The 24,996-nt window shown below is 42.3% G+C and overlaps 1 protein-coding gene across 1 annotated transcript; it reads right to left on the bottom strand.

The window, feature by feature from the left end:
- Positions 1–41: 41 nt before the first annotated feature.
- Positions 42–18,985, bottom strand: ZRSR2 (zinc finger CCCH-type, RNA binding motif and serine/arginine rich 2). The gene is made up of 11 exons (XM_066545389.1): positions 18,921–18,985; positions 17,068–17,147; positions 16,829–16,925; positions 16,399–16,507; positions 16,009–16,095; positions 13,740–13,778; positions 11,492–11,607; positions 8,316–8,529; positions 6,004–6,059; positions 5,720–5,829; positions 42–5,081 (listed from the first exon to the last, which is right to left on the bottom strand). The coding sequence occupies exons 1-11, from the start codon at positions 18,965–18,967 to the stop codon at positions 4,594–4,596; spliced, it is 1,443 nt and encodes a 480-aa protein (XP_066401486.1). The 5' UTR covers positions 18,968–18,985; the 3' UTR covers positions 42–4,593.
- Between the last annotated feature and the right edge of the window lie 6,011 nt (positions 18,986–24,996).

The following is a 24,996-nucleotide window of genomic DNA, read 5'->3' as shown; positions in this document are numbered from 1 at the left end:
TGTATTCACAGAGGAAAGAAGAGGCCACTCAGTGCTGGCTTAAAAAAAGGGAAATTTTATTACAGTGCTTAACCTGTTCTTGAGCACTTCATTAAAAAATGTTGAGGATACTGTGTCCAAGTTTAGTTATTTACATCCATTTAAATTGTAGAGAAAGCAATAAATTAGCAAGTTTTTGGAAAGCTGGCCACATTAAACATGAAATTTATTTAAGTGAAAGTTAAATTGATGGGGTAGTACCACTTCATTTGAAAATTAAACCACATGTTGAGAGAGAGTTCTGGATAATAGAGACTGAATATTCAGTTCTTCTCATAGAATTCTGAACAAGTCAATGCAATATTTACAATCCTGGTCTCAACTAAAAATATGTCAGATGAATCTGTTCTCCACCTTTCCAAAAGAACTGAACTGCTTGATGTTATCAGCAAAAGCATGGGGAAAAATTAACATATTTGGGCATTTCTGAATTTAATCTGAAATGAAATTCCGGTTTTTGAATTTCCTGTCTTGTGCGGAAGGGTTGGGGAGAGCTAAAGAATAAGTAGGAATTTCTGGATTGTTCAGGCAAGTTGATTGAGTGTTGTCTTAAATGTCTTCAACTTCACTGACTTAAGTCTTTAACTCGAAGAGGCCTTCCTGAACATCTGCTGTTCCTTTTGGGGCGAGGCCACAGTGATGCTCACCCTGTGGCTGCCTCTGTCAAGGTCCCATGTACCGTGGGTTACGGCTGTCCAGCTTGCTTTGCAGTCTGTCCCACAGCTCGACAAAGCGTCACCTGTCCATGCCACATCAGTTTTGGTTTTCAGCCATAGATACTCAGTTCACATCACTGCTGAGCAGGAGTGTATGTAGAATAAATGGGGTTCATTTTAATTACAAGCTTACAGTGAAAGCAAAATGAGCTGCACTCTTTGGATGATGTAAGAAAGTAAATTAAGCTATTATTAACTATCATAAACTTCCATCTTTCGTGTTTTGTAAGAAGTGCTGATCCAGGACAGGAAGCAATAGCATCTTTTAGCAGGCTCTTGCATATCTTTAGAAAAAACCCCAAGTTATTTAGGGCACAGGAATGTCACTGGTAAACCAGAGGGCAGTTTCAGTACACTGAACGTGCTAATGCAAAACTGGATGCAAAACGGTCATGCTGCCATCACACGGCATAAAAGTGGGAGAGGAGTCATTTGGGATGCATTTTGGACAATGTGCCCTATACACAAGGGCTGGGGCCAGAGAGGGAAGGCCTTGTTGGGTGTCCACAAGAAATGCCTTGCAGTCAACACACGGACACGTGCCACTCCTCAGGCCCTGACGGGGGTTTGCTACTCTGGACAGGCAGACAGGGAATGAAATCCCACAGAAGTGGCCACCAGCTACAGTTGGAGGGAAGGCTCTCTGCTGCGAGGGGGCAAGCCCAGTTCCCTGATGCTTTAATTCTGCTGGGCAGCAACAGTGCCCATGCCTACAGGGGCTGTTCCCCCTGTGCTGCTGAACAAGGCAGCGCTGCTGCCTGCCTGGGCTGTTCCTCCTCCACTGAAGGGCAGGGCAGCACCTGCTCCCCGTCCTGACTGAAGCAGGGCATCTGGCAGGCCCTGGCACTGCCACCCTGAGCCTCTGTGTAAATGCCAGAATTACTCCAAAGCACCTCCGTGATCCCTGCAGAATTCACAACTGAAAAAAAGTATTTTGAAATACTGCTACTTTTAAATAGTCGTTGAAGACAAAACAAAACTCGGCCCCTATTAATTCACTTTATAAGGTCCTTTCCTGTGAAATATGTGGAATAACACGCAATGGGAATAGGCTGTTCCTTACAAATTTAAATCCTCTCCATGTTCTTCTGGGGCTTTTTCCCTTTGGGAAAGAAAATAAGCTTAACATTAAAAAACTTCTAGTCTGTTTGTCTCTCCAGAATAAAATAGCTCACTCAAATAATAAGGAAACACAAAACCATGCATATAACACTACTTAAGATTATGAAGCAGAGAAACAATACTGAAAAATACGAACTCCAAAGTTAGAACTGGTGCAATCCCAGGTTTCATGCTAATAAATGCAAGCTAAATGTCAGATCTACAGCACTCAAATTCTGTGTAATAAACAGACAGTGTGTGAAAGTGGAGGGCAATCACAGCTACCAGTCCTACACTGTACAGATACAGCCAGCACATTTGGGTCCAGACCTCAAGAAAAACAAGCTGAAGCTTCAGCCATTGTAGTACAGAAATAAAGTATATTTAAATCTTTACATGCATTTCTGAGCAAGTTTGGTTTTTTTTTGCTTTTTTTTTTTTTAAATACAGCAACTTATCTCCTGAAATCCTGTTGCAGAACTGTGGGGAGCCTAATCACCTGTGGAATTCTCACATGGTTGTTAGTGGGCACTTAGTTTCTAATCCCTTGGAGGCCTGGTTGCTTATTTCACCTGACTGGTCACAGGTTCCCACCACCCACTCCACATTTCCTTGAGCTGGACAGCTGATTTTGCTGCGCTAATGCTCCGTGACATCTGTCCGTGTGACACGGCGTGCACAGCAGGGGCACAAGCCAGCTCTCCCACCTGAGAGCTCTGGGAAGCAGGGCAGCCCAGGGAATGGAGGATGGAACCAGCCTGTGGTGGCCAACTGAACCAGAGTTTGCCACATGCAGTGCAAGTGACCCAGCGAGACAATTGAGCATCTATAAAAAAATAGAAACCTCAGGGAAGATTTGTCTCTAAGGCGTGGTGAGAAAAAGGTACATTATAAGAAACTGGCAGTAACAAATTTTTCAAATGGAATTAAAAACTTCGTGCTGTCTGTCCTTTGAAATATGCCTTTTAAAAAAGTTATTATTTCAAAAGTTATGCTAATTAATTACAATTCCTACATCTGTTAATAACTAAAACATTTAATCAAATTAACTAAGCTACAGCTCTGCCTACAGTTATGACAATATATCATGGAAGTTGGGTTTGAACTGAACATCACTTTTGTTGTATTACTCCATATTGGACAAGTTACACATGAAGAAAGAAGGAAAAATATATAATCAGCATGCTAGGTGCACTATGCATTTAGAAAAGCAAAAATATATATCATATCCAGAAGCAATGTTCACTTGATCTTAATTATCCTGGGGAAAAGCATTCTTGCTGTGAGGAATGCTGTTTGTAAAGTTCAGATACATAGATTTTCTAAGGGAATTTATGTTACATTGCTGGGAGTTGTAATGAATTCCTATTTGGGAGCACTTCATGCCTGCTTTAGGCTCCTAACTCTTGGGATTGATTGGCTCTCTGAAGGCAGGAGCCCAGTTCTTTGGAGAGGCTAAAGACAGGGAGGTATCTCTAGAGACCATTAGGGCACCTGCACCTTTGGTGCTACAAGCTCTCTCTAAGCATCTGAGGACACTGAGGTGCCCAAGTTAAAACCTGAAGATAAACCATGTGAAATACAGTACATCTAACAGCACAAATCTTTTAAATAAAAGTGAAAAAATATCGGTAAGGATTTATCTAACTGCAGGTACTTCGCTAATATAGCTGTCATTTCAAGGAGGTTTTGTCCCAATTATTTCATTTTTATGTACCCTACTCTTCACCTTGGCTGTAGGAAAGCAAGGCAGTAGGGTGCCTTAAACTATTTGTAAAATAAACCTCAAAAGGCTCTAAGTCAAGTCCTCCTCTCCCAAAACCATGAAATAGTCTTTCATGTATAAACCCTTCAGTTTCTTCAGCCACTCTGCAGCCATCTTGACTGAGCCTCCACAATCACATCTTTGGTTCCCTGATGGACACTTTCCACCCCTCCAGCACAAGTCAAGCAGGTCCTTTTCACCTACAAATGGTGTGCAACCAAGAGATATGCAAAGCAGTTCTGACCTCACTCAAGGATTACAGTTGCATGTAATCCTTGTCTCCAGTCTCACTTGGGGATTAAGGAACTGAATAAACTGATTGTTTCTCTGTGTACTTTCTGCTTGGTTTTAGTCTACTGCAATCCCTACAAGCCATCAGCTCAGCAGCTCAGTCAGGGCCAAGAAAAATCCAACACTCGTGACCAAAAAGCTCCTACTGGGCAAGTACTGTGCAGTCAAACACTGATGTCTTTGAGATCCCTTTTCTCCAACTCATAAAACAATTATATTTTCTTTGTCTAGAAAGTAATTTCCAATAAACAGATGAAAAATACAAATGGCAATCATCTACACAGACCTGGATCTGCAGTGTGCTGGGGTGTGAATTTACTGCACACTGGCTGTTCTGTACTAACTCCTTACAGGAACAGTAAACACTTAACATACACATAACAGAAATAAGCATATACCAAAGAGGCTTCACTTCTCTATTAGTACTCAGTGTGCATCCAGGTATGGCAGCTGTTCAGAGGGACAGAGTAGCTAGAGTACTTGACATTCACACCTTCTATAGGACTGAAAACTTTAAATTTTCTCAAGCTTTGCACACAGTAAACTACGTTCCTTTATTAGGAAGAAACATTTTAATGTGCAAGAACACTTTATTTGAAATTCATATATATCTGGTACCCTATTGGGAAGATTTCTTTTTCAGCTCTATTTTTATCAATTAGTGATTTCTGAAAGTAATTCTCACTTTGTTTTGGGAGTTTCACTATTTTTTCCTCTGCTGCTTGATCTCTTTTTACCCCTGCTCCTGGATCGAGAGGAGCTCCTGCTCCTGCTCCTGCTGCGTGTCCGACTGTGACTCCTGCTGCGGCTGCGGCTGCGGCCTCTCCTTTTCCTGCCCCTGCTATGGGACCTCCTCCTCTCTCGGCTCCGGGACCTCCCCGAGTGGCGCCGCCTCTTGTTTTTGCGGCGACTCTTTTTCCTCTCTGATTCTCCGTTTCTGCGGTGGGAATGGTCCGGGCTGGGGCTGCTCCTCCTCCTGGAGCGGCTGTAATAGTCGTCACGATGGCTCGATCGGTTTCTCCTCTCAGAGTTTTTAGACAACTGATGAGTCCGTTCAGGAGAAATACGTATGTCTCTATTGGCCTCCCAAAACTCGTTGTTTGGATTTTTGAATACGTGAAGAAAGTTGCAGTGTTTCCCTCTTGGACACTTCTGCCTTTCAAATAAACCTGCAACAGATTAGGGTTTGCTTTTTTATGAACCAGACCTGTTAAATCTCTTTCTTCATTATGTACCAACTGGAAGAAATGTAATAAACTGAATTTTGCGTCTCCAAACAGAATAACATGCATCTGACCACTATCAATTTAACTCACACAGGATTAATTTTCATTGTGTACTTTTCTTGGAATTAGCTTTTAAACTGCTATGAAGATTTGATTTTAGCTTATAACAAACTTAACTTTTAATTTCATTAAATTTTATTTACCTTAATGTAAGAAGGTAAATAAGGAACATGTTATATTTACTGTTTAGAACTGTTGATAGTCCAGAAACTGCCATTGCTTCTCAAGAGACAAATTAGTACTTCCTGGAGTTTCACCTTAAGATTATTATTTCCAAAGCTAGAATCCAAACCTTTTTTCCTAGACCATGATAAATTCACTAGAAAAATTCAGACACTTATGTGACATGGTGTAATACTCCCTTTCTTTCCTGGATCTACACAAGCAAGTTAGCACATATGTCTTCCAAACAGAAATGAATACAACTTAGGCAGATCTGAAAGCTACAGCCTAATCCCTCTTTTTCACTTCCATGAGTGAGTATTCTTTCAGTAACACATATTCTCTTTTCCAAGACTCACCACATATGGCAGTTTTCCACCTCGTCACAGGGCAGAATTCACAATGAAGCTGCCTGCCTGCATACCATCGTCCACTGAACAGAGCCAGAGCTGCCTGACAGTCCTTCTCCCTTTAGAAAGGAAAAACAACAGATGGCATGACCATCACACAATCATTTCAGACACCCCTTACCAATTCTGGGTTCCCACTACAGTGTGAGAATGAACTCCGTGGATGATACAAACACTTCTTACTCATTACTCAGCTCTGCAGTTTAGCCCTTGGTAAGACTGGGAGTACTTACGACTGGTACTGGACGTACACATTTCCTCGCAGGTGGGGCTCATAGTTGCAACTGACCTGAGGGGATGGAAACATGAAGTCAGGGAAGTCAGGGCAGTGGAAGGTTTATGCTGTACAGCAGCTCACACATTCTGAGATGGGCAGTTCTCATTTAAGACAGTTCATCCATATCAACTTAGAGATGATGTTTTTCAAAACACTAAGTGTTAACCAAGAAAAAAAAAAAACAACAAAAAAAGCCTTTCTGGCTTATGTTTAAATTATGCTTTGATTAACTCTGGGACCTTGGCTCACTTAAGCCACAAGAAAGCTTGTAGTCCATTGTCTTGCACTTGTCTGGGCCAACCCTATGTACAACAGCCAAATCCTGCTCTGACAACAATTATTAGTATCCTCACATGGAAATGAGGGATTCATTACAGTAAGAGACTCTAGAGCAATACATCTTCACAGCATCCCTTTAAAATGGCTTCAAAAAGCTGGTGACACCATCTTTCACTGTACAGTTCTGAAAAACCTTTTTTGTAATAATTTAGCATTCAAAGTAGATCTAAAGCTCTTAAAAATTAACTTTGAAATTTGCTGCTAGTTACAAAAGATTCCAACACGCAGGTCCAGGCAGGTGGAACCCAGTTCTCCAGGACAAACTGTGATTCCAGCCTCTCTTGCCTGCAGGCCTCTTCCAATATTTGCAGCAAGCAAAGTTAGCGGCTCCTTTCATCCCTGAACCCTGACTGACCCTCAGGGAATACCTCTTTGTGTGCTGCATCAGCAAAGGGCTTCAGCCACAATAACAAGCACTTGTAGAATTAAGTATTACAGGATAAGGAGTCCAACTATTTGAGATAAACAGTGTCAATACAAGAACAAGTGAGAATGATTTTGCCATAGATGAAATGGTAGGAAAAGAACCCTAGTGTTCTAAGGTAGTGTTTTATCAGGACCTTCCAGATTCTGGAGCAGCTTCCCAGAAAAAACAGCCAGAATAAAACCTTGGGCTACACTGGAAAAGTAAGTAAGCTGACAGAGGGGGGTGTGTGTAATCTGATTCTTAATGGTCACAGAGGCTCAGCTCACTCACAGTTAAGATCCCTGAAGCCAACATGTTTTTCTGAAGCATCTCTAATGTAGCGAAAATGTGCATGAGAATCATCTTGCTGTGCACAATTGCCTCAGAAGCCAAGGAATGCCACACTAATAGTCACAGGGACCCAAGCAGGTGCAGCTTAGCACACCTGCACAGAACCATGCTACAAAGCCAAGGATCTGACTTTGCTGATAAGGCTTTTCAAGCCATGCTCCATAGGGAATCTGCATCCTGTTTTCTAGTAGAAGACAACTGACTATTATTCCATGAGTCAAAATATGGAGGGGATGCTCCACTCCTCCAAACAAGTGAAGGTTTCTTGCCTATAAAGCTCATTATACAACTACTGAAAACTCACTCCTTCTACTTTCCTCTTGCTTGAAATGCTAATGCCATTTCAGTCCTGAGGCAGCTGTCAGTAGATGAACACAAAAGAAGAAAAGGCACTGTATGCCTCCTGGTGACTGCAGGAAAACACTCAAGAATGAAAAGCAGAAAGGGATGCTGCAATAGATTCAGATACAAGGAGACTGCACCTTCCAAGCTGCATATTTTTGGGGCAACATGGGACTGTTAGCACACATCATTCATCTCTGAGGTCTCCATTTACAGATCCCTCTTTATCCCCATAAGAAACAACAATATAAATGGGAAAAAAATCAGTACAAAACACTGAGCAAATCAAATGCACAAACTAAGGATGGATGACAAATCTCAAAACCATTTATGCAACTTACCTTTCTATAATTCTTCCTACTGAAATATCTGCTATCTTTTCAGTTCATTGTAATCTGGTTTTATTTTATTCAGCCAGTCCTAAAATGACATTGTTTGGGTGTACACTCAAATGCATTTCATACCCCAACTATTTCATTCCTTAGGCCCAAATACAGTAGCTCAGAGGTATTTATATTGTCTAACAGTCTTAATGGACCCTCAGGGGCTTAGCACAGGATAAGAAAAGAAAAAACATGAGATAAGTGAACTGTTGAGAACTGTGAAAAACGTGCATTATAGAAGCCCAAGCTTTTGTAACACTTCAGAGGAATGGGAGAGAAGATTCACCCAGAGTAAGATGGTGCTCTGTAAGAGCAGTGACAAGTTTGTAGGAGCCATGAGAGAGGCACAGTTTGTTGTAAGGACACAGCATAGTGCCCATAGGATCTAGCTGGGGCATGCTGGACAGAATTCCTCATAAGGCTCATAAACTGCACTTAGATGCATACCTTGAATTGAACCACCTTCCCCACATTCTGAAATTCAGGGAGCACATCCTCATAGAACTCCAGGAACTGCTGGTAGGTCTCCTCATCACTGTACTCCAGACTGGCATCCGTGTCATAGTCGTCTCTGCGGCACTGCTCCATGCCAAAGGTGATGAACATCCCTCGCACCAGCAGCGTCTTGCTCGATGTGGGGTAGTTGTGCTTGCGAGAACACCTGCACAGGTGCAGTGAAGAAAGAAAAGTGGAAAGATTGGCACTTCCAGCAGAAGATGCACTTCTTGAAGCTTCAAACATTTGTCATTTTCAGTTACAGTAATTATAAAAGAAAATCCATTAATGGAAGATCAAGATATTTCAATTACTAAACCAAATATTTTGGAGTGAGTTTGTACATAACCTTTAAGGCTTCCTCAATGCCATTAACAAACACATTCTTGCTTAGGAAGGCAGAACTACAAAAGTTATAGATACCAGTGTCACAATGAGAGCTGAAGTAATTTCTTTTAGGCTACAAGGGTTAATGTGTTCCCATTTTCTGAAGGGTTTAAAAGATTGTCAGGAGTATCTCTATAAAGAGATTTTAAAGCAAGTCTCTGCTCTTCTTTTTGCAAACTGAACTTTTACTGAAGTTGTTTTCATCATATGGGAGTGGAAGGTGGGAATGTGGGAAGAATAGCACATTTAGACCTGCACCTGGATGAGTATAAGACTGGTATTTTTCCACTTCCAATAGAAAAAAACCCAAACCAAAACAAAGGAAAAAACAACAACAACAAAAAAACCACAAAACCACAAATCCACAAACCAAAAAACCTACAAAAACCAAAACCCAAACAAAAAAAAGAAATTCTTCTAAATCAGTCATATCTTAATCTGCAGCTTCTTGGCAGCCATAAAAGCATTAGATCTCCCTCACCATCCATCATATTCAGGCTACCTCGCTAACATGCTGAAATACAGTTCTCCCCCTAGACATCTTTAGATTCAGTAAGAACACAGATGTTCTCCATGTTTATTTCACTGTGCTTTATGAATCCCATTCAGTATATCCCCAAGCAACTGGGTCATGCACTCTCCAACACTTTCTCCTTTTCATGACATGACCAGAAAAACATCCAGACTAGTCTAGTCTCTTTATGTCACTGGGCAGCACAAAAGATCTGCAGGGAGGTCATGTCTCAAAATGGACAATTACAACCCAGACTTCAGCTAGGAAGTTTTTCTGTACCCAGTCAATCAGAAATGGACTCTCACCTTCTGGTTGGCCCCTTAGACTTCAAAAAGCAAACAACAACAACAAAAAAATCCAATCTCCAAACCCAAAACTAAACCAGGAAACGATTAATTTGATGATTATTGTTTTTTACATTTAGAAGCTGCCTCCTTTTGCTGTTCAATTTCAATAATAGAACAGAAAATATGAAACCACCCTAATATTGTCTGTACACAAAATGATATATTCACATGCCAGAAAAAAAGGAACCTCGAGGAAAATGAATGACCCAAGAATCCAATATTACTGCAAAATGTTAGGGTTTGAATTACTGGGGAAACTGGCAGTAGCAAACTCAGCCACTTTCAGCTTATTCAGGACATAGTGAGCTTTGACAAGATTCAATAGTTATTTGTTGATAACACTGGCTCTTAGTTTTTCACGACTCCTTTCAATCCATCCTTCCAGTCCTATCCTAGCTGTACCAGTCCTTCAACTTAGAGACAGCACCAGATGTTAAAATGACCAGATTATGAAGGAAGCAGGTATGTGAAGAAAAAGAAGGAAGATTAAAGGGAGGTAGCTGAGATCAATAGGGGTGAAAGAGGAAGGGCAGAATATGATGTTTCTCAGTATTTATTTTCCAAGGGTTATTCATAGTTCAAATGCAAAGTTCAGAGCAAAACTGAGTTTTATGCAATCCATAAATAATCCACGGAAGTTATCTCCATTAAAGATCACTACAACAAAAATACTGAAAAAACTACGAAGACCCAGACATTTGAAAAAAATGCTGTCTGCAGTGATATAGCTGGTGAAATTTTTATTATTGAATTCAACACGTATTTCAGAATAAAAAAAAAAAGAGATGTGAACTTGAAGCTTCCATATAGTTGAATTATCTTATAATTATCCACAATATACATCACACTGGAACAAATTACTCCCAGGATAAAGAAAACTACAATAGCTAGACTGCACATGTTTCAGTGATACAAGTTAGTAAAATAACCTTGTAAGTTTTTGCTGAAGATTCATGTAATAAATATCAGAGTCCTTCGCTGCTAAGCTGTTGTTTCTCCTTAGCACAAAAAAAATCAGGGATTCTCCAACCAGAAGCTGCATTTGGGTCATCATTGTTCCTGGATGCCAATGAACATGTACTCCATAAACTCATTTATACTTCCAGTTTCCTCTGCATCCTCTGGGAACAAGTTTGCCATTTGTTTCATATGAGAAAGTCTTTCCTGTGCAAAGCTGGTGCTCAAACATTCTGAGACACCTGACTAAATTGCATGAATGATAATAATCATTCCCACCCTAGTCCTGAGTTTGCTGTTTATTTACCACAGTCCTCTTCCATCCCCCTCTTTGAAAGCAGAGTCTGGACTTGTCAGCCACTTCCACAGAGGTGCTCCTCATCTCTCATCATCCTCATGAGCTTCTCTGTTCTTCCCTTTTACTGCACTTCCCTCTTGAGACAGAGGCACCCTGTCAGTGTACCAGAATCACAACTGAATGCATCACACATTCAAATACTGAGAACTCTGGACGCTACCTGACAACTTTCCCAAGTGTGCAGATTTACCTTAACTTACTTTCTTTAGTCCATTTGGGATCTGAACATATGCAAATTAGAAAATATAAAAAACTAGCATCTGACATATCAGACATCTACTGTACTAATAACAACCATATACATTCTGTCAGAATATATCTGTGCATGAGTCTAAACCAAGGAAAACTCAAGTCTCACCAATGTAACCAGAATGCACCATCAGTAATATGCCATAACAATAAACAGCTCAATTCCAGCCAGGCAATGCTCTGCTCTCAGTCCACATCCAAATACAAAGAAGTTTTTATGCAGCAATTTTTCCTCAGTTTGCTTATGACCTAATTAAGTTGCCTTTGTTTTATCTCCCCAACACACTTCTATCCTGGTAAATATTCAATGGATTACCTGTCTCCAAATCGGCAGGAACCTGTTTTAATATAAAATGGGCAATTTGCTCTATCCTTCTCTGTTCCCAGATTCTCTGGGGGCTCTGGGTTATGCCAACTCACACCATTCTCCAGCTGTAGAAGAAACATTAAAATAGACAAAAGTCAGAAAACAGTAAAGAAATGGAGTGTCAAAAATAAAACTTAACAACTGAATTCACATGCAGTTATGAGCACTATGTTTCTACAAGGCAAGCTGAACCTATTTAAAGCATTGTTTTTCAAAGCTGCCCTGTGCCTTGGGTCTCACTTTATACATCTGTGTCATGGATTAACCCCAGCCAGCAGCCAAGCCCCAGAGAGCCACTTGCTTACAGCCCCACCAAGTGAGATCAGAGAATGGAAGGGTAACAGATATAAAACTCATGCATTGAAGTAAAGACAATTTAAGAGGGAAAGCAAAAGCCAGGCAAAAAAGCAAAGCAGACCCAGGAATAAATTCACTGTTTCCCAGGGGCAGGCAGGTGTTCAGCCATCTCCAGGAAAGCAAGGCTCCACCACATATAACAGTGATGTGGGAAGACAAACACCATCATGCCAAATGTCCCCCCCTTCCTTCTTCTTCCCCCACTTTATATACTGAGCATGATGTCAGATATCCCTGACATATATCCCTTTGGTCAGTTGGGGTCACCTGTCCTGGCTGTCTCCTCCCAACCAACCATGCACCCTCTGCCTCTTCACCAGTGTGGAAGAAGGAGAAAATGAGAAGCAGAAAAGACCTTGGAAGAAAAGGCCTTGGGTCTGTGTAGGCCCTGCTCAGCCATAACAAAAACATCTCCACATTTTCAACTCTATTTTACGTATAAATCTGAAACAAAGCCCTATACTAGCCACTATGAAAAAAATTAACTCTACCCCAGCCAAAACCACCACAACCTGGCAGAAAGAAAGCTGAGACTATTTACTTATTTTTCTCTGCAACAGCCCAAAGCTCAGTAAGCTCATCATTATCACTGCTATGTGCATCTAGAAAAGGCTAAAATAGAAGTAACCTGCCAAAGGACAGAATTTTAAAAAATGAAATTCATAGTTAGCACTGGAAGTAAGTGTCCATACTGATCATCTTGGGTCATTAAAAATTCTCTAATTCAAAATGGCCTCACCAAGTAACAAGCCTTCAATGACTACAACCAAGACACATATTTTAAAAGGAATTTTCATTCTAACCAAACAATCTGTAAAGCTGACTGGCCTAAGTTCTCATTTTAAATCAACTGAAAATTCTTTTTACTCACAAGCAGCATTTGACCCAGCTACCAATTCTGCTCATGACTTGCAGCCATAATTTTCTATCACCAGAACAGCCCTGTTATGTCAGCAGTAAATGAACCCTGAACTGCTACTCTAATGCAGTCTCCAACATACCACATTTCTGACTATTCCTCTGCAGACATGACTGCTAATGCATCTTGAGCTCTGGGCAGGCAGCAGTTCAGAGCAGTTTCCTACCCATCTTATGAAACAGATTCCCTACCTAAAGAACTGTTTAAACATGATTTGGAACCAAATGTAACTCCAATGTAGCTATGGCAGTCAATAAACAATGGATAACTAGGTTAAAACTTATTTTTCCAATTCGTGCAGTGGTTTAAACAGAGCAAGAATCTTCACAAGTTTAACTATGTGACAGGGATAAAAATCCAAATTATTCTTTAAGGTAATCTCTAAGAGTCTCATGAAAACTGCAGTTTTGTTTTCTACACACTGCCAGCTTGAGATCCATGCTCTTCCAGGCATCCAAGCAGTCAAGCTTCTCTCTCCCCCACCTTTTTTTCTTTTCATTAAGGATCTGTGCCCTTCTCTACCACTCAATCCTCTTATTTAGAGCCTGACATCTGCTTAAAAAGACAAGTTTATCTTGCCACCCAGGACTGACAGATTTATTTAGAATTACAATTCACAAAATAAACCATCATGCACAGTGGTTTTTAACAGCACACAGCAGTATTTCCAGGTTCATTTTCACTCAGACCTCCTGAACAGTCATCAGCATGCACAACTGCACTGCCACCAACCAGCCAGAAATATGCTTAATTATGTTCCACCCAGTAAATAATTGTTTACAGCTCATGCAAGCCACTATATATTAAATTTATTCAGGCCATTAGGTTCTGGAGAGCAGATGGACAGCATGCTAGAAGGCAAACACTGGATGGAAATTAAATTATTTTTCAGTTCTTTTTTCAGAAAGTCTCTGAGCATACCTGGCTTTCAGCTTGATCCAGCATCCTCTGCACAGCTGCCTATAAATGGTGCAAACACAGGACTAGTGAAAACCCTGAGGACACACAAAACATCTGGTTTCTTTAGTTAAGAACCTAATTTACAATGCTCAGTGATTATGCATAATGAAAGTGTGATGGGGTTTGCTTTAAAAACAGGAGATTTACTTTGGCTCTGCAGCAATTCAGGTACTACAAAGCTGTTAAAGGATACATCAGACAAGACCCTCACGCAGATGATCTTCTAAACTAAATGACAGACAACAGAGAAGTTTAATTTTCTTTTTTAAAACTATCATAGAACTATTGATGCTTAAATCTATCTCCTGCTCTAGCACACAGCCTGAGTCCATAGCACACAGGTAAATCCATAATCGTTTAGTTGCACAAAATGTTTTCAACTTACACATTTTATGGAATACACAGAAAAATGCAATGCTTAGTGAGCCTCTGTTAAAGCAAGAGATGTAACTGGTAAGAAACCTAAACATTTTAAGTTAACCATATCTAGCCTTCCAAATACAGGAAAGCAATGAGGATATTCTTTCCCTTCATTTTTCTAAGTGGGCTGAGCATAACAATACAACTCTCCAAAACTGGCTGGACACTGGTTCTAATAAATTGCTCTATAAAGTTCCTAGAAAAAAGATATTTTAATATAATCAGTACAAGAAAATATGCTAGGACTGGAAGAGAATTAATTAAATTTAAAAACAGCAAATAAAAATTCAAAAATGCAATTACAGATGAGGACCCAGACAGTACCTGGTACTGATCACCAAGGATGTTAGATAGTACCCGCCCTAATAAAGAAAAATTAAACAGAACAAACAAAACTCCCTGAACCACACAAACAAAAAAAAATCAAAGCCAAAACTAATCCTTCACCCTCTCCAAAAAAGCCTCTAATCACCATCACCCATCAAACCAGAAAATCTATTTCTTCATTTTAGGGAGGGAAATTAGTTTTATTGTATCACTGTTAGAACTTGAATAAACTGCTGTTTCAAGACACAGGCAAAACCAATTAAACAACTTTCTGCTACTAAAATGGGTGGCTCTGCTTTTAGCTGGGTAATCAGTTTCCCTCTGGGTGCCTGTCATTACCCTCTATGAGCCAATTTAACTCACTATCCCCAGAAATAATAACCCAGAAAAACACAAAGCAAAGAATCCAACAACCAAATAAAAAAGAAAGCTGCTTCCATCTAGTTCAGGGACACCAGTTATCCCACGGAGGGCTTGGGCACACCCAGACACAAAGATAGAGGGGAGGATTAAAATCCTGCTGTTAGCATGGTTCAACTCTCTCCAAACTGTATCTCAACCTTAAATAAAGGACATGAGCATAATTTTCTCTCCCTACTCTGCAAAGACAGAAATGGACACCTGACCACCAGAGAAAGGCAGGAAATACAATAATTGCTGTTCTTTGGCATCACTCATTCAAGTGTTACATCATCACTGGCACAACCAACTATTACCTGCAGACAGCCACAACTGTCTGCTCACGGCTCCTCTCCTGCTGTGGCTATCAGACACAGCTCCCAGAGAAATGACTGGAAACTTTGTGGAGAATCTAAAATGACCAGATCCTAGAAAGCTGCAGTCACTCTTCAGTGGCAGTAAGAGGTCAGTCCTCACACTGGATTACTGTACAGGACACCTTTCATCCAGGTCACTGAACTTGTAAAACTGAGGATGAATGTATCATTAACAGAAATGTCATTAATGACTTGTATCTTCAATATCATTTTTATTCCACCCAAGGAGCTCTGAAAAAAGATACGTCCTGTTGGATGAGTCAGGTAAAGAAGAGCTGTAACACATCTTTTGATTAAGAACTGTGTTAAGGAACAGCAGCAATGTACTTCCATATTCCATATCCTCTTTAGGCATTTTCTTCAGCACTGACTGTGTTTAACTGGGACATTAAGGAAGGATTATGTTTAACACATGATGCAGAAAGTGCACTTATCAGAACCTGCATTGGCACAGTACCTCTGTATTTACCTGATGTAAACAATTACAAACTGTGAACAACCAGATGAGTTCACAGGAATTATACCTCAAGTATATGGAGACCCTGGATGCTCTTTAACACTGAACAATAGTTTAGGAACTTAGACAAAATGGGTTAACTAATGCATTTGCTAATTATAAAAAAATCCCCCTTCAACATGCATAACTGTTGCATCTGATCATGTCACAGGACATATAACATACATATCCTCCCTCCACCAGGAATCACCTCTCTCTCTCTCTTCTCCTGTTGCTTCTGCTGTGCCACTTCTCTCTCTTTTCTTTGCTGCTCTTCCCATTCTTCTTTGATCTTCCTCTTTATGATAGAAAAAAATAAATTAAGGAACAATGCTTTACAATCAAAGTCAAAAGCATCATGTTGCATTAAAACTTCTTGACCATTAAGTTTTCATCTAGTCAGAAGCAACTAAATCTGACAAAAACCCTTTTAAAAGCTGTTGTTTTCTTTTCAATTCTGCTTTTCTATACAAGAGTGGAGAGTCTATGCTTTCAAACACTCCAGCATCAAGAAAAATGGGTCCATCACAAAATAATGAAAGTTACTACACTAAGCTACCTTGTTGCCTAGCACAACTCTAAGGTTTTTACATCTTTATACCTCTTCTTCCTCTTGACGCTTTCTTGCAGCCTCTTCTTTTTCTTTCTTTAGCTTGAACTCTTCTTGGGCCTTCTCTTCTCTCAGCAACCACTGCTCATGTAGTTTTTGTCTACCAAAGAAACCAGACACCACTCAGACTACCAACTTAAAAACTACCCATGACTGATGCAACTGTCATAAAAACAATTCAGTACTGTATTTATTACTACAATAACAACTGCAACTTACCTAAGTTACAGCTGTAACTTACTCTTATTTAAAAGAGAAATTTCCATAAAAATCATTCAGGCTTTAGAGGAAAGGACTGTGTAGCCTGACATATTCAATAAAGAATGTGTTTCATAGAATATATTTGAACTTTTCAAAGTACTAAAATAGAATTGATTACAAAAGTGTTTATTGCACATATACCATTTTCTAGATTTCTCACCTTTCTGCCTCAAGTTTTTTTTCTTCCTCTTCTTCCTCTTCTTCTTCTACTTCCTCCTCTTCCTCCTCAGACACAGATTCATCTTTTTCTGCAGCTTCTGAAAAAAAGCACAATTCAACACATCTACATAACTGCATACTACGGCAAATCACAGATACACAAAATGATATCTTTAAAAAAAACCCCAAAAATCCCCAATCACTTCTAGTTCCACTGACAGTACCAAACATTTAAGTTACCTGAGTCCCTTAGTTTGGCAAGTGCCTGCCGCTTTTTTTTCCTCTTCTCCTTCTTCAGAATAGCTCTGTACTTTTGATGGCTGAGGATGAGAGAACATTGCTTATGTTAAAACAGCCAAGCAAATAATTTTAACTGTCATGCATGCACTTAATTTCCTTCAGCAATACAAAATCCCACAAACTGCAAAATTAACAGGCATTTATATGAAACAGTAACTGCACAGCAGCATCTGATGTGACAATGAAATCTGTAAATCTGTGGCTGTGCTGTTCAGACTTGCACATGGGCAGCAGCAAGAACACCACACATGGGGTCTCATCTTTTTTAAGCTCTGCAGTACCTGATATCATCACCAACTCCATGAAATCTCCTTCAGTTCCTGAAACTTGGTCACTAGATAAGGGAGAAAAACTTGGGGATCTCCTACCCTACAATTTTGGTCCAACTTTCAGCACATTCTAGTCTTTCTTTTACAGGACATGAAATTTCAAGTCCTTTCTTTTCTCCTTTGTTATTTTCCACAGGCAGCAGTCTCAACGCACAGCTAACAAAACACACTCCACAGCCCCCACAGACAATGCTCAGCACGGCTCTTCTGCTACAGAAGCTTGGCCAGACTCCTCCTTGCTTGTCTGACACCTTTGAACAGCTGCCTACCAGCAGCACCATGTTCTCACTATGGCTAAAACGCCTCTAATGTCTAAAAGCATTTTCACATCAAGCTCTTTTCTGTCACGTTTCATTCTATCTTTCCTCTTCCTAGGCAGGTGATAATTTGAGAAATAGGAAGGAGGGATCATCTTCTGCTCTTGTCATCGTGCCACACCAAATGCTGATGGGAGATTAATACCTTCCCCTTTTGGAGTGTGTAATTTTAAAAGATTCCACAAGTGTAACTCAGCCGGCCAGAACTTCACGCACATCTCCAATCCTGTTCAGGATTGCTCACATCCTCACCACCTGCACACCTGTGACACCACGGTGCTTGTCCCGGCAGCAGTGCCTGCCCACAGAGACAATGTCACACCTGGATCCTCTGCCTCTGCCCCGGCCAGCCTGGCCGCTTCTCACCTCGTGTCCCTGCCTGAAATGGATCGCATCCCTCAGCAAGTGCCTGAGGCTGACAAGCGAGAAGCTCCTTCCCAGGTCCTGGGAACTTCTTTTTCTTGAAACCCAAGGAAGGAAGGGACGGAGGGACTCCCCTTACTCCCAGGCCAGCACAGGGAGGACGCGCAAGGAGCAGCGGCGCCCAAGCCGCTCCAGGGCTGGGCATCGCCTTTCCTCCAGCCGCAGGACACCGGAGCGAGGTCTGGGCAAACGCCTGCAGACCCCGGCCGGGCAATCCCCTTGTGAGCACGGCTGCCCTGCCCACGGTCGCGCCGGGGCTGGACGGGGCTCAGCCCGGGCACGCACAGGCCGCTCCCTCCCCGCACCGCAGCCTCCGCTGTTCCGCACATGTCCCAGGGCCGCCGCTTTCCCGGGCGCGGATCGCTCTTCCGCCCCGCCGCAGCTGGGGCGGACCGGCACGGCGGCCCCGCTCCCCCCGGATCCGCCCGGGGACGGGACCGGCAGCGACCCCCGCCCGTGGCTCCGCCGCTCCGGGCCCGCTCGCCGCCCCCAGCGCGGCCGCGTTCCCGTCCCGAGAACCACCAAGCCCAGTTCACCCCGTCCCGCCAGGCCACGGCCGCGCGGGGCTGCGCCACCGCCGGGCCCGGCCACGGGGCGGCCTCAGCCGCGGCCATCGTGCGCTCGGGCGGTCCCGGCCAGGACGGGGCCGCGACCCTCCGCAGGGACCCGCGGGCCCTCCCCCTTGCCCAGGGGGGTCCCAGCGCCAGCCCGGCCGCGGCCTCACCTCGGCTTCCCCAGGGGGGGCTCGGGCACCAACATGGGCGCCGCCATCTTGCGGGACCGACGGGACGTCACATGACCCCGCGGCGGAAGGGCGCGCAATCGGTTCCGGTGGCCGCGCGTGGGGCTGGGCGTGCGCCGAGCTCCCGGGGCTGAGGGCGGCGGGGCCGGTGCGGGCTGAGGGCACGGACAGGGGGCACCGGGGACTGGGAAAGGCGGCACCGGGGACAGGGAAAGGTGGCACCGGGGGCACGGACAGGCGGCACCGAGGGCAGGGAAAGGCGGCACAGGGGGCAGGGAAAGGCGGCACTGAGGGCAGGGAAAGGCGGCACTGAGGGCAGGGAAAGGCAGCGCCGAGGAGCCTCATTTACGGAACTCTCCCAAGGACCGCAAGCGAGGGAGTGCAGAGGACGTTCCGTTGTCACGGAATCCCAGAGTGGATCAGGTTGGAAGGGACCACAGTGGATCATCTGCTCCAACCTCCCTGCCCATACAGGGCCATCCCAGGGCGCAGGGTTGTGTCCGGACGGTTCCTGAATATCCCCAGTGAGGGAGACTCCACACCCTCTCTGGACAATCTGTTCCAGTGCTTGGTCACACGCATTAAAGAAGTTCTTGCTCATGTTTAGGTGGAATTTGCTGTGCATCAGTTTCTGCCTGTTCCTCTTGTCCTATTGCTCGGCACCGCCGAGAATACGAATCCTGCTGGACCCATCCTCTGACAGCTCCTTTTTAATATTAATACGTGTTGATGAGGTCTCCTCTCGGTTGTCTCCTCAAGGCTGAACAGGCCCAATTCCCTCAGCCTTTCCTGACTGTGCAATGTCCTCAGTCCTGTTGGGTACCTGTGTGCCCGTGCAGCGGTGCCTGAGCTTGCCTGGGGTGCTGGTGCACATGGCAGTACCGGGCAGTCACTCCCTGCCTACAGCCTGTGCTCTGTGTGGGAGCTGTCTTGACTGTGCTGGGAATTGTGTGCGGGAGCAGGGTGTTCAGTGCCTGCCATGAAGTGAGCTTTCAGTGTGTCCCTTGGCTGCTGTGAGCATGGCTGCTTACCCCACAGCCTCTGAGAGCTGGGGGAAGCCACAGTTCCAGTGTATTGATCAATTTAGCTCACACTGCTGATGTATTCCCATCATCATCTCTGAGGCATTGTACCTGACCTGATTATAAATGCATTTCATGCAGGAAACTCTTCCACACAGACCCTCCTGGGTGTGATGGGAGGAAATATGCAAGTTGTCAGTAATCAATTTCTCTGTGACAGGAGTGATAGATTGCAGCCTTCAGAGGCAGTGTGCTTGTAGCTTTCATTTGGGCATGTTTTGCATAGCCATTAATAAAGTACATTGTTGATTAAGGTCTAAATTGTTCTCCTAAACCACAACGTAGGAGCTTATTTCTTACATCCTGGAGGTAGTGCACTGCAGAAACAGCCAGAGCTGCTGACGGTGAAGCACACCACAGCAGGCTCTGTCAAAATCTGACTAATTGACTGTGCTGTTCATTAACAGCATAATGAGTATCCTCTTTCTTACTCTGAAGCTTAGTGAAGTTATTCAAAGCAAGCATGTGACTGCTGTAGTCAGCAGTTACATTTGCCACTTGACCAATGAATATTCAGACCATGACCTCTCTGCTGTTACTTAACCATGTGCCTGATCCTAGACTCTCTTAAAATTAAGGAGTTGTCATCAGGAGTACTTCCCCTGCTCCTTGTGCAGAACATACATGTAAAGTAACACATAATTTGCTGTTTCTTGGATACAGAAGATGGCAGTATTGGGCATTTAACAGCTGATGAGCCATTGGCACCCATGAAAGTTTTGAAAAAAACAACCAAGTGTTTCATAATCTTATTTCATTAAGAAATTATAGCTTTCATCCTCCCATCAACAGAGGAAATGCCATAATATTAACCTTCCTTTAAGCTATTTATGAGTCAAAATTGAGAAATTCTATCATTTGTTTCTTTTGGTATGCTACACTTCATCATGGCATTTTTCCAATGTTCTTGGGGAAGGCACCATCTTAAGCTTATATATTTCAGCAATTAAAAGTACGATCTCATTTTAAGAAAACACAAAACATAACAGCTATTACAGATATCCAGAATGATGCTGGAAAAAGCTGTCATTCTTTTCAAAACAAGGATACACAGTTGCATTTTTCTCTGTTTATTTTTATTAGTTTATACACATATAGCAGCTTGGTTTTCAAGTGTAGGTGCAGACTTCGATACAATTTAATTGTTAGAGTGTCAGAAAGAAAAAGATATGGCAATTCCAGGCAAAAGCCATTCACATATCCAAAGTAATACTGCATTCCAGTCAGTAGCTGTTAGTCCTTACACTGGAATTACAGACCACAAGCCTTCACAAGCATAGTTTATTTTTGTGGCAACCTTCAGGTTTTGGAACTCACTCTTCCATATTTTCTAAAGAAAAGTACTCCTTCATGGTCCAGTACCACATGAACCCTCTCATGAGAAGGTCAATACTGGATGCACAGATTGTACTGTATGGAAAGCCTAGAAAAGAGAAACTTTTATCTGAACAACTTGTAGTTATGTACCATGCATGTAGTAACTACCATGCATGTCCCACCTTGCACTGCAAATCTCTGGGTGTCTTTCCATGTCTTTCCAGATGTATGCTCAGAACTGTGCATGCACAGTAGAGCAGCTCTCTGTTGGAGTGCAGTGACTCTCTTTGGCACACATTTGAACTTCCTTTCCCTGTGGCTCTTCTGGTTTCCATTTCTTGTATTTTCTGCCATTGTAGAGTCACATAAGCAGATGAGAAGGGTTCACTCTCTTTGTTGTATGCCCCAGCCCTCTGTGGAAAAAAGAAAGATACATTTGATAAGCATACAAATTATGTAAAATTGTCCTCACTGTAATATTTGCCATATGCTCCAGGAGGAGAGTGGCACCTTTCCTCATGGAATTGTAGATCTGTTGGTTTTGGTTTTTTTTCCTGGACGATGCAAATGCAAATAAGAAAATACAAGGGGCAGTCAAATGTCAGTAAAATCACTAGCTTGGATTTGTCTGACCCAGAGGATATGTGCTAAGTAGGAGACATCCAGGAAGTGTGGGTTTGGGATGGGTCAGTTTTCATTGACACTTCTTGGTGTGTTTGTATAATAAACGTGACAATGAAGGGGTGGCAGCAGCACCATCCTCCCCCCTACCCTCTCCATGCTGGAAGTCTCTGCTCACTCTCAGTGCCAGCCCCGCTGTGGGCTGTCCTTGGTGCTTTCCACTGCAAAGTGCCCTTTCCAAGGTGGTAGATGGGAATGCTGGCAAGTGCATCCTTGCCCCACCTGCACTGCTGTCTGCAGAGCTAAATGATTTCTCACTCACTGTCTCTGCTTCTGTGAGCGCTGATAAAAGCTTGGTGACAGCCAGGTCACTTCTGCACTGTTACAGTGATGACTGTGGTGGCAGTCCTCATTCAACACCATGTTCCCCCATGTCTTCTGGAGGTGACAATGCAGTGTTTTGTCATTTCCACTGCACCCAGGGAACTGCACAGCATTGTGCACCACTACAGATCGGGTCTGCAGTTCTCCAGGTACATTTCCATGAGTGACTAAAGCTGACAGTCACACATGGACTCTTTCCTCTTAAGAATTGGACACAACTCTTTGAGACTAAAGATTAACTTTCTCAGAGTTTAAAACTGTTAATTTGTCAAATTTGAAAACTGAGGTTAAGTTTAGCCATAGTTGTTAATTAACTTATACAATAGCTATCAATATTTTACTGCCCTGGGATTTTCCATTTCAAAGACATTGAAAGGAGCAGAAAAAGTACTTTGCTAATCACATGGAGAAGATTGAAGGGATTTGTTTGTTTGTTTTACCAAGTCACATGCTTTCTTGACTTTTCAACAAATTTCTCCTGATTTGTTCAGTAGTCTAAATTTTGATGTATTTTTAAATATGTACATACAGATTATACATGAACTTCTGTAGGTCAAAAAGTACTGAAAAAAGAATTACAGAGATACTCTTATTTTCAACGAGGCAAACAAATTCATTTGGTACAATAAGAGAAATAATTTTTTGCACTAGTTCAGTGATATTTATGGAATGCAGATTGTGCATGAAGTTCTTCATGGCTATGACCTGTAGCTCCACAGCATTAAGAAAAACAAAGATAGTATAAAAGAGGAACTACTTAGAAATCTTAACACCTCACAAAGTAGTCAGTTAAAAACATGCCTTGCATATGTGCCTGAAGATTGTAATTTATTCAAGCAAACTGATGCCTGACTGATTAATCAGTGGCACACAAATGCAGACATGCTTGACAGTGCTGTGTATCTGGCCAAAATGGAAGCAGAGAGGCTGGGCAGAAAGTTATCCATGCATGTAGGTTTATTACAAGGATATGAAGTGGCAGAATGCCTGTCTGTCCTTTTAGATTATACAGATATACTCCATTTGTAAACTGAAAAGTTGCAGTGCTTTTTAAGACACTATTTAAAAATACCATTAATTTGAAGCAAAGTTATCTTCCTGCTAACACCTGGTGTATTCTTGCATGTCCACCTGGCATATTTAAAAACTGTGCTGGCTTTGGGAGAAGATTTATAGATGTGTAGCAATTGGTTGCTGATGTGCAGCACTCTGTGCATGTACAATTGGATATGCACGTGGGCCTTCAGCTGGATGCATTTGGCACACATCCACGTTGCTGTGCACGTATATATCAACTGCATGATGCTCTCCCTGTGAGCTCTGAGCTGGGGTGTTTATCACACTGCTTCTTCTCCTGGCCTCCTCCCCTCTCTGCTGGAAAAAATAATTTGTCTTGCTTCTTGCCAGCAAGACAAATTGGGGAAAATCAGCCATCCTGGCTGGAATTCAGCAGCTCTGATCAGGGAATCCAGTCATGTCCTCTGAGTTTGTTCCTGCTGGGTGTTGTGTCCCTTTGCTGTACTTTGACACTGGCTCCGTGCAATTCTGAGGGGAAGAACTGATTTGTGGTGTTTTACAGCAGGAAGAAGTGGTGATGCTGTGTATCACATTCAGTTCCATTTGACTTCTGGCAGCAGGGAAAGAGTGCTTGGCTTTTCTTCTCTCTTGCCAAGTTCTTCAGTGTTTCCCCCAAAGGTACAAAAAAGTTCATGTGTTTGCTATTGAAGCAATGCACATGAATTTACCATGAAACTGACTGCATTCACATTCTTTTAAGATTTTTCTAAGTTAAAAATGCTACAGAAACCTGATAGTCCTTCATATATCTGTATATTTTCAGTGTGCTCCTTTTGATGTGCATACACACAGCATGCTAATTTAAGCTGTCATTAGAAATGAATGCATCACTTTTTTGTTTTCATAGGCCTAGATTGAACATCTGAGCAGATAATGTATCCAATAGTTTTGTACCCAGGCTGGGTTGCCTAGTGAGAGCAAAGAGGTGCCTGGGAATCAACTTGGTGAATGACTTTTAAAGATGGGCTATCAAGTCCTTTAACAGTGGCCTATAAACCAGTTTAATTACTGAAACAGTAAGTTCTCTGTTACCTAAAAGTCTGAGTATCTAATGCAGTAAATATTGGTTATTGTTTTTCATAAATTCAGCCCACAGTTAAGTCAGATTTTCTTACTGTTTGTCATTCATGTGAAGCTCTTTGGGTTTGCAGTCTCAAGACACACTTCTTGGTGCTAAAGGACCAACTGAAAGTAAATCTGAAGTGATCTTCAAGGTAGGAACTAACCATTAATCCGAGTGGCTACAGGGGGAATACAGCAACATAATGAAATAAAGTAATCCTGTCTTGCTGCCTAGATTGCAGACACTGTTCAAATACCTGCAATACATTTCAGTTTCTGAATTCTTTTTCCTCCATATTTATTTATTTGTCTTGCTAAACATTTGATTAATAGTTGAGAGTGCATGAAAATCTTTCCACACGTGTGTACACATATACACAGTGGGTCATGTCTACAAAACAAAAATCTATTCCTTTTCAACATGCTTCTTACTAAGTCTTTTATTGCACCTCTGCTTATTCTAGTTGCTACCATAATAAGCCTCTGACAGGAAAAAAGTATTTCTCCCTATATGT

Source organism: Molothrus aeneus, chromosome 2 (genome assembly GCF_037042795.1).
Source record: "Molothrus aeneus isolate 106 chromosome 2, BPBGC_Maene_1.0, whole genome shotgun sequence".
NCBI classification, from domain to species: Eukaryota; Metazoa; Chordata; class Aves; order Passeriformes; family Icteridae; genus Molothrus; species Molothrus aeneus.
Note: the sequence above shows the minus strand (reverse complement) of the source record. Positions and strands in the feature narration are given on the sequence as shown.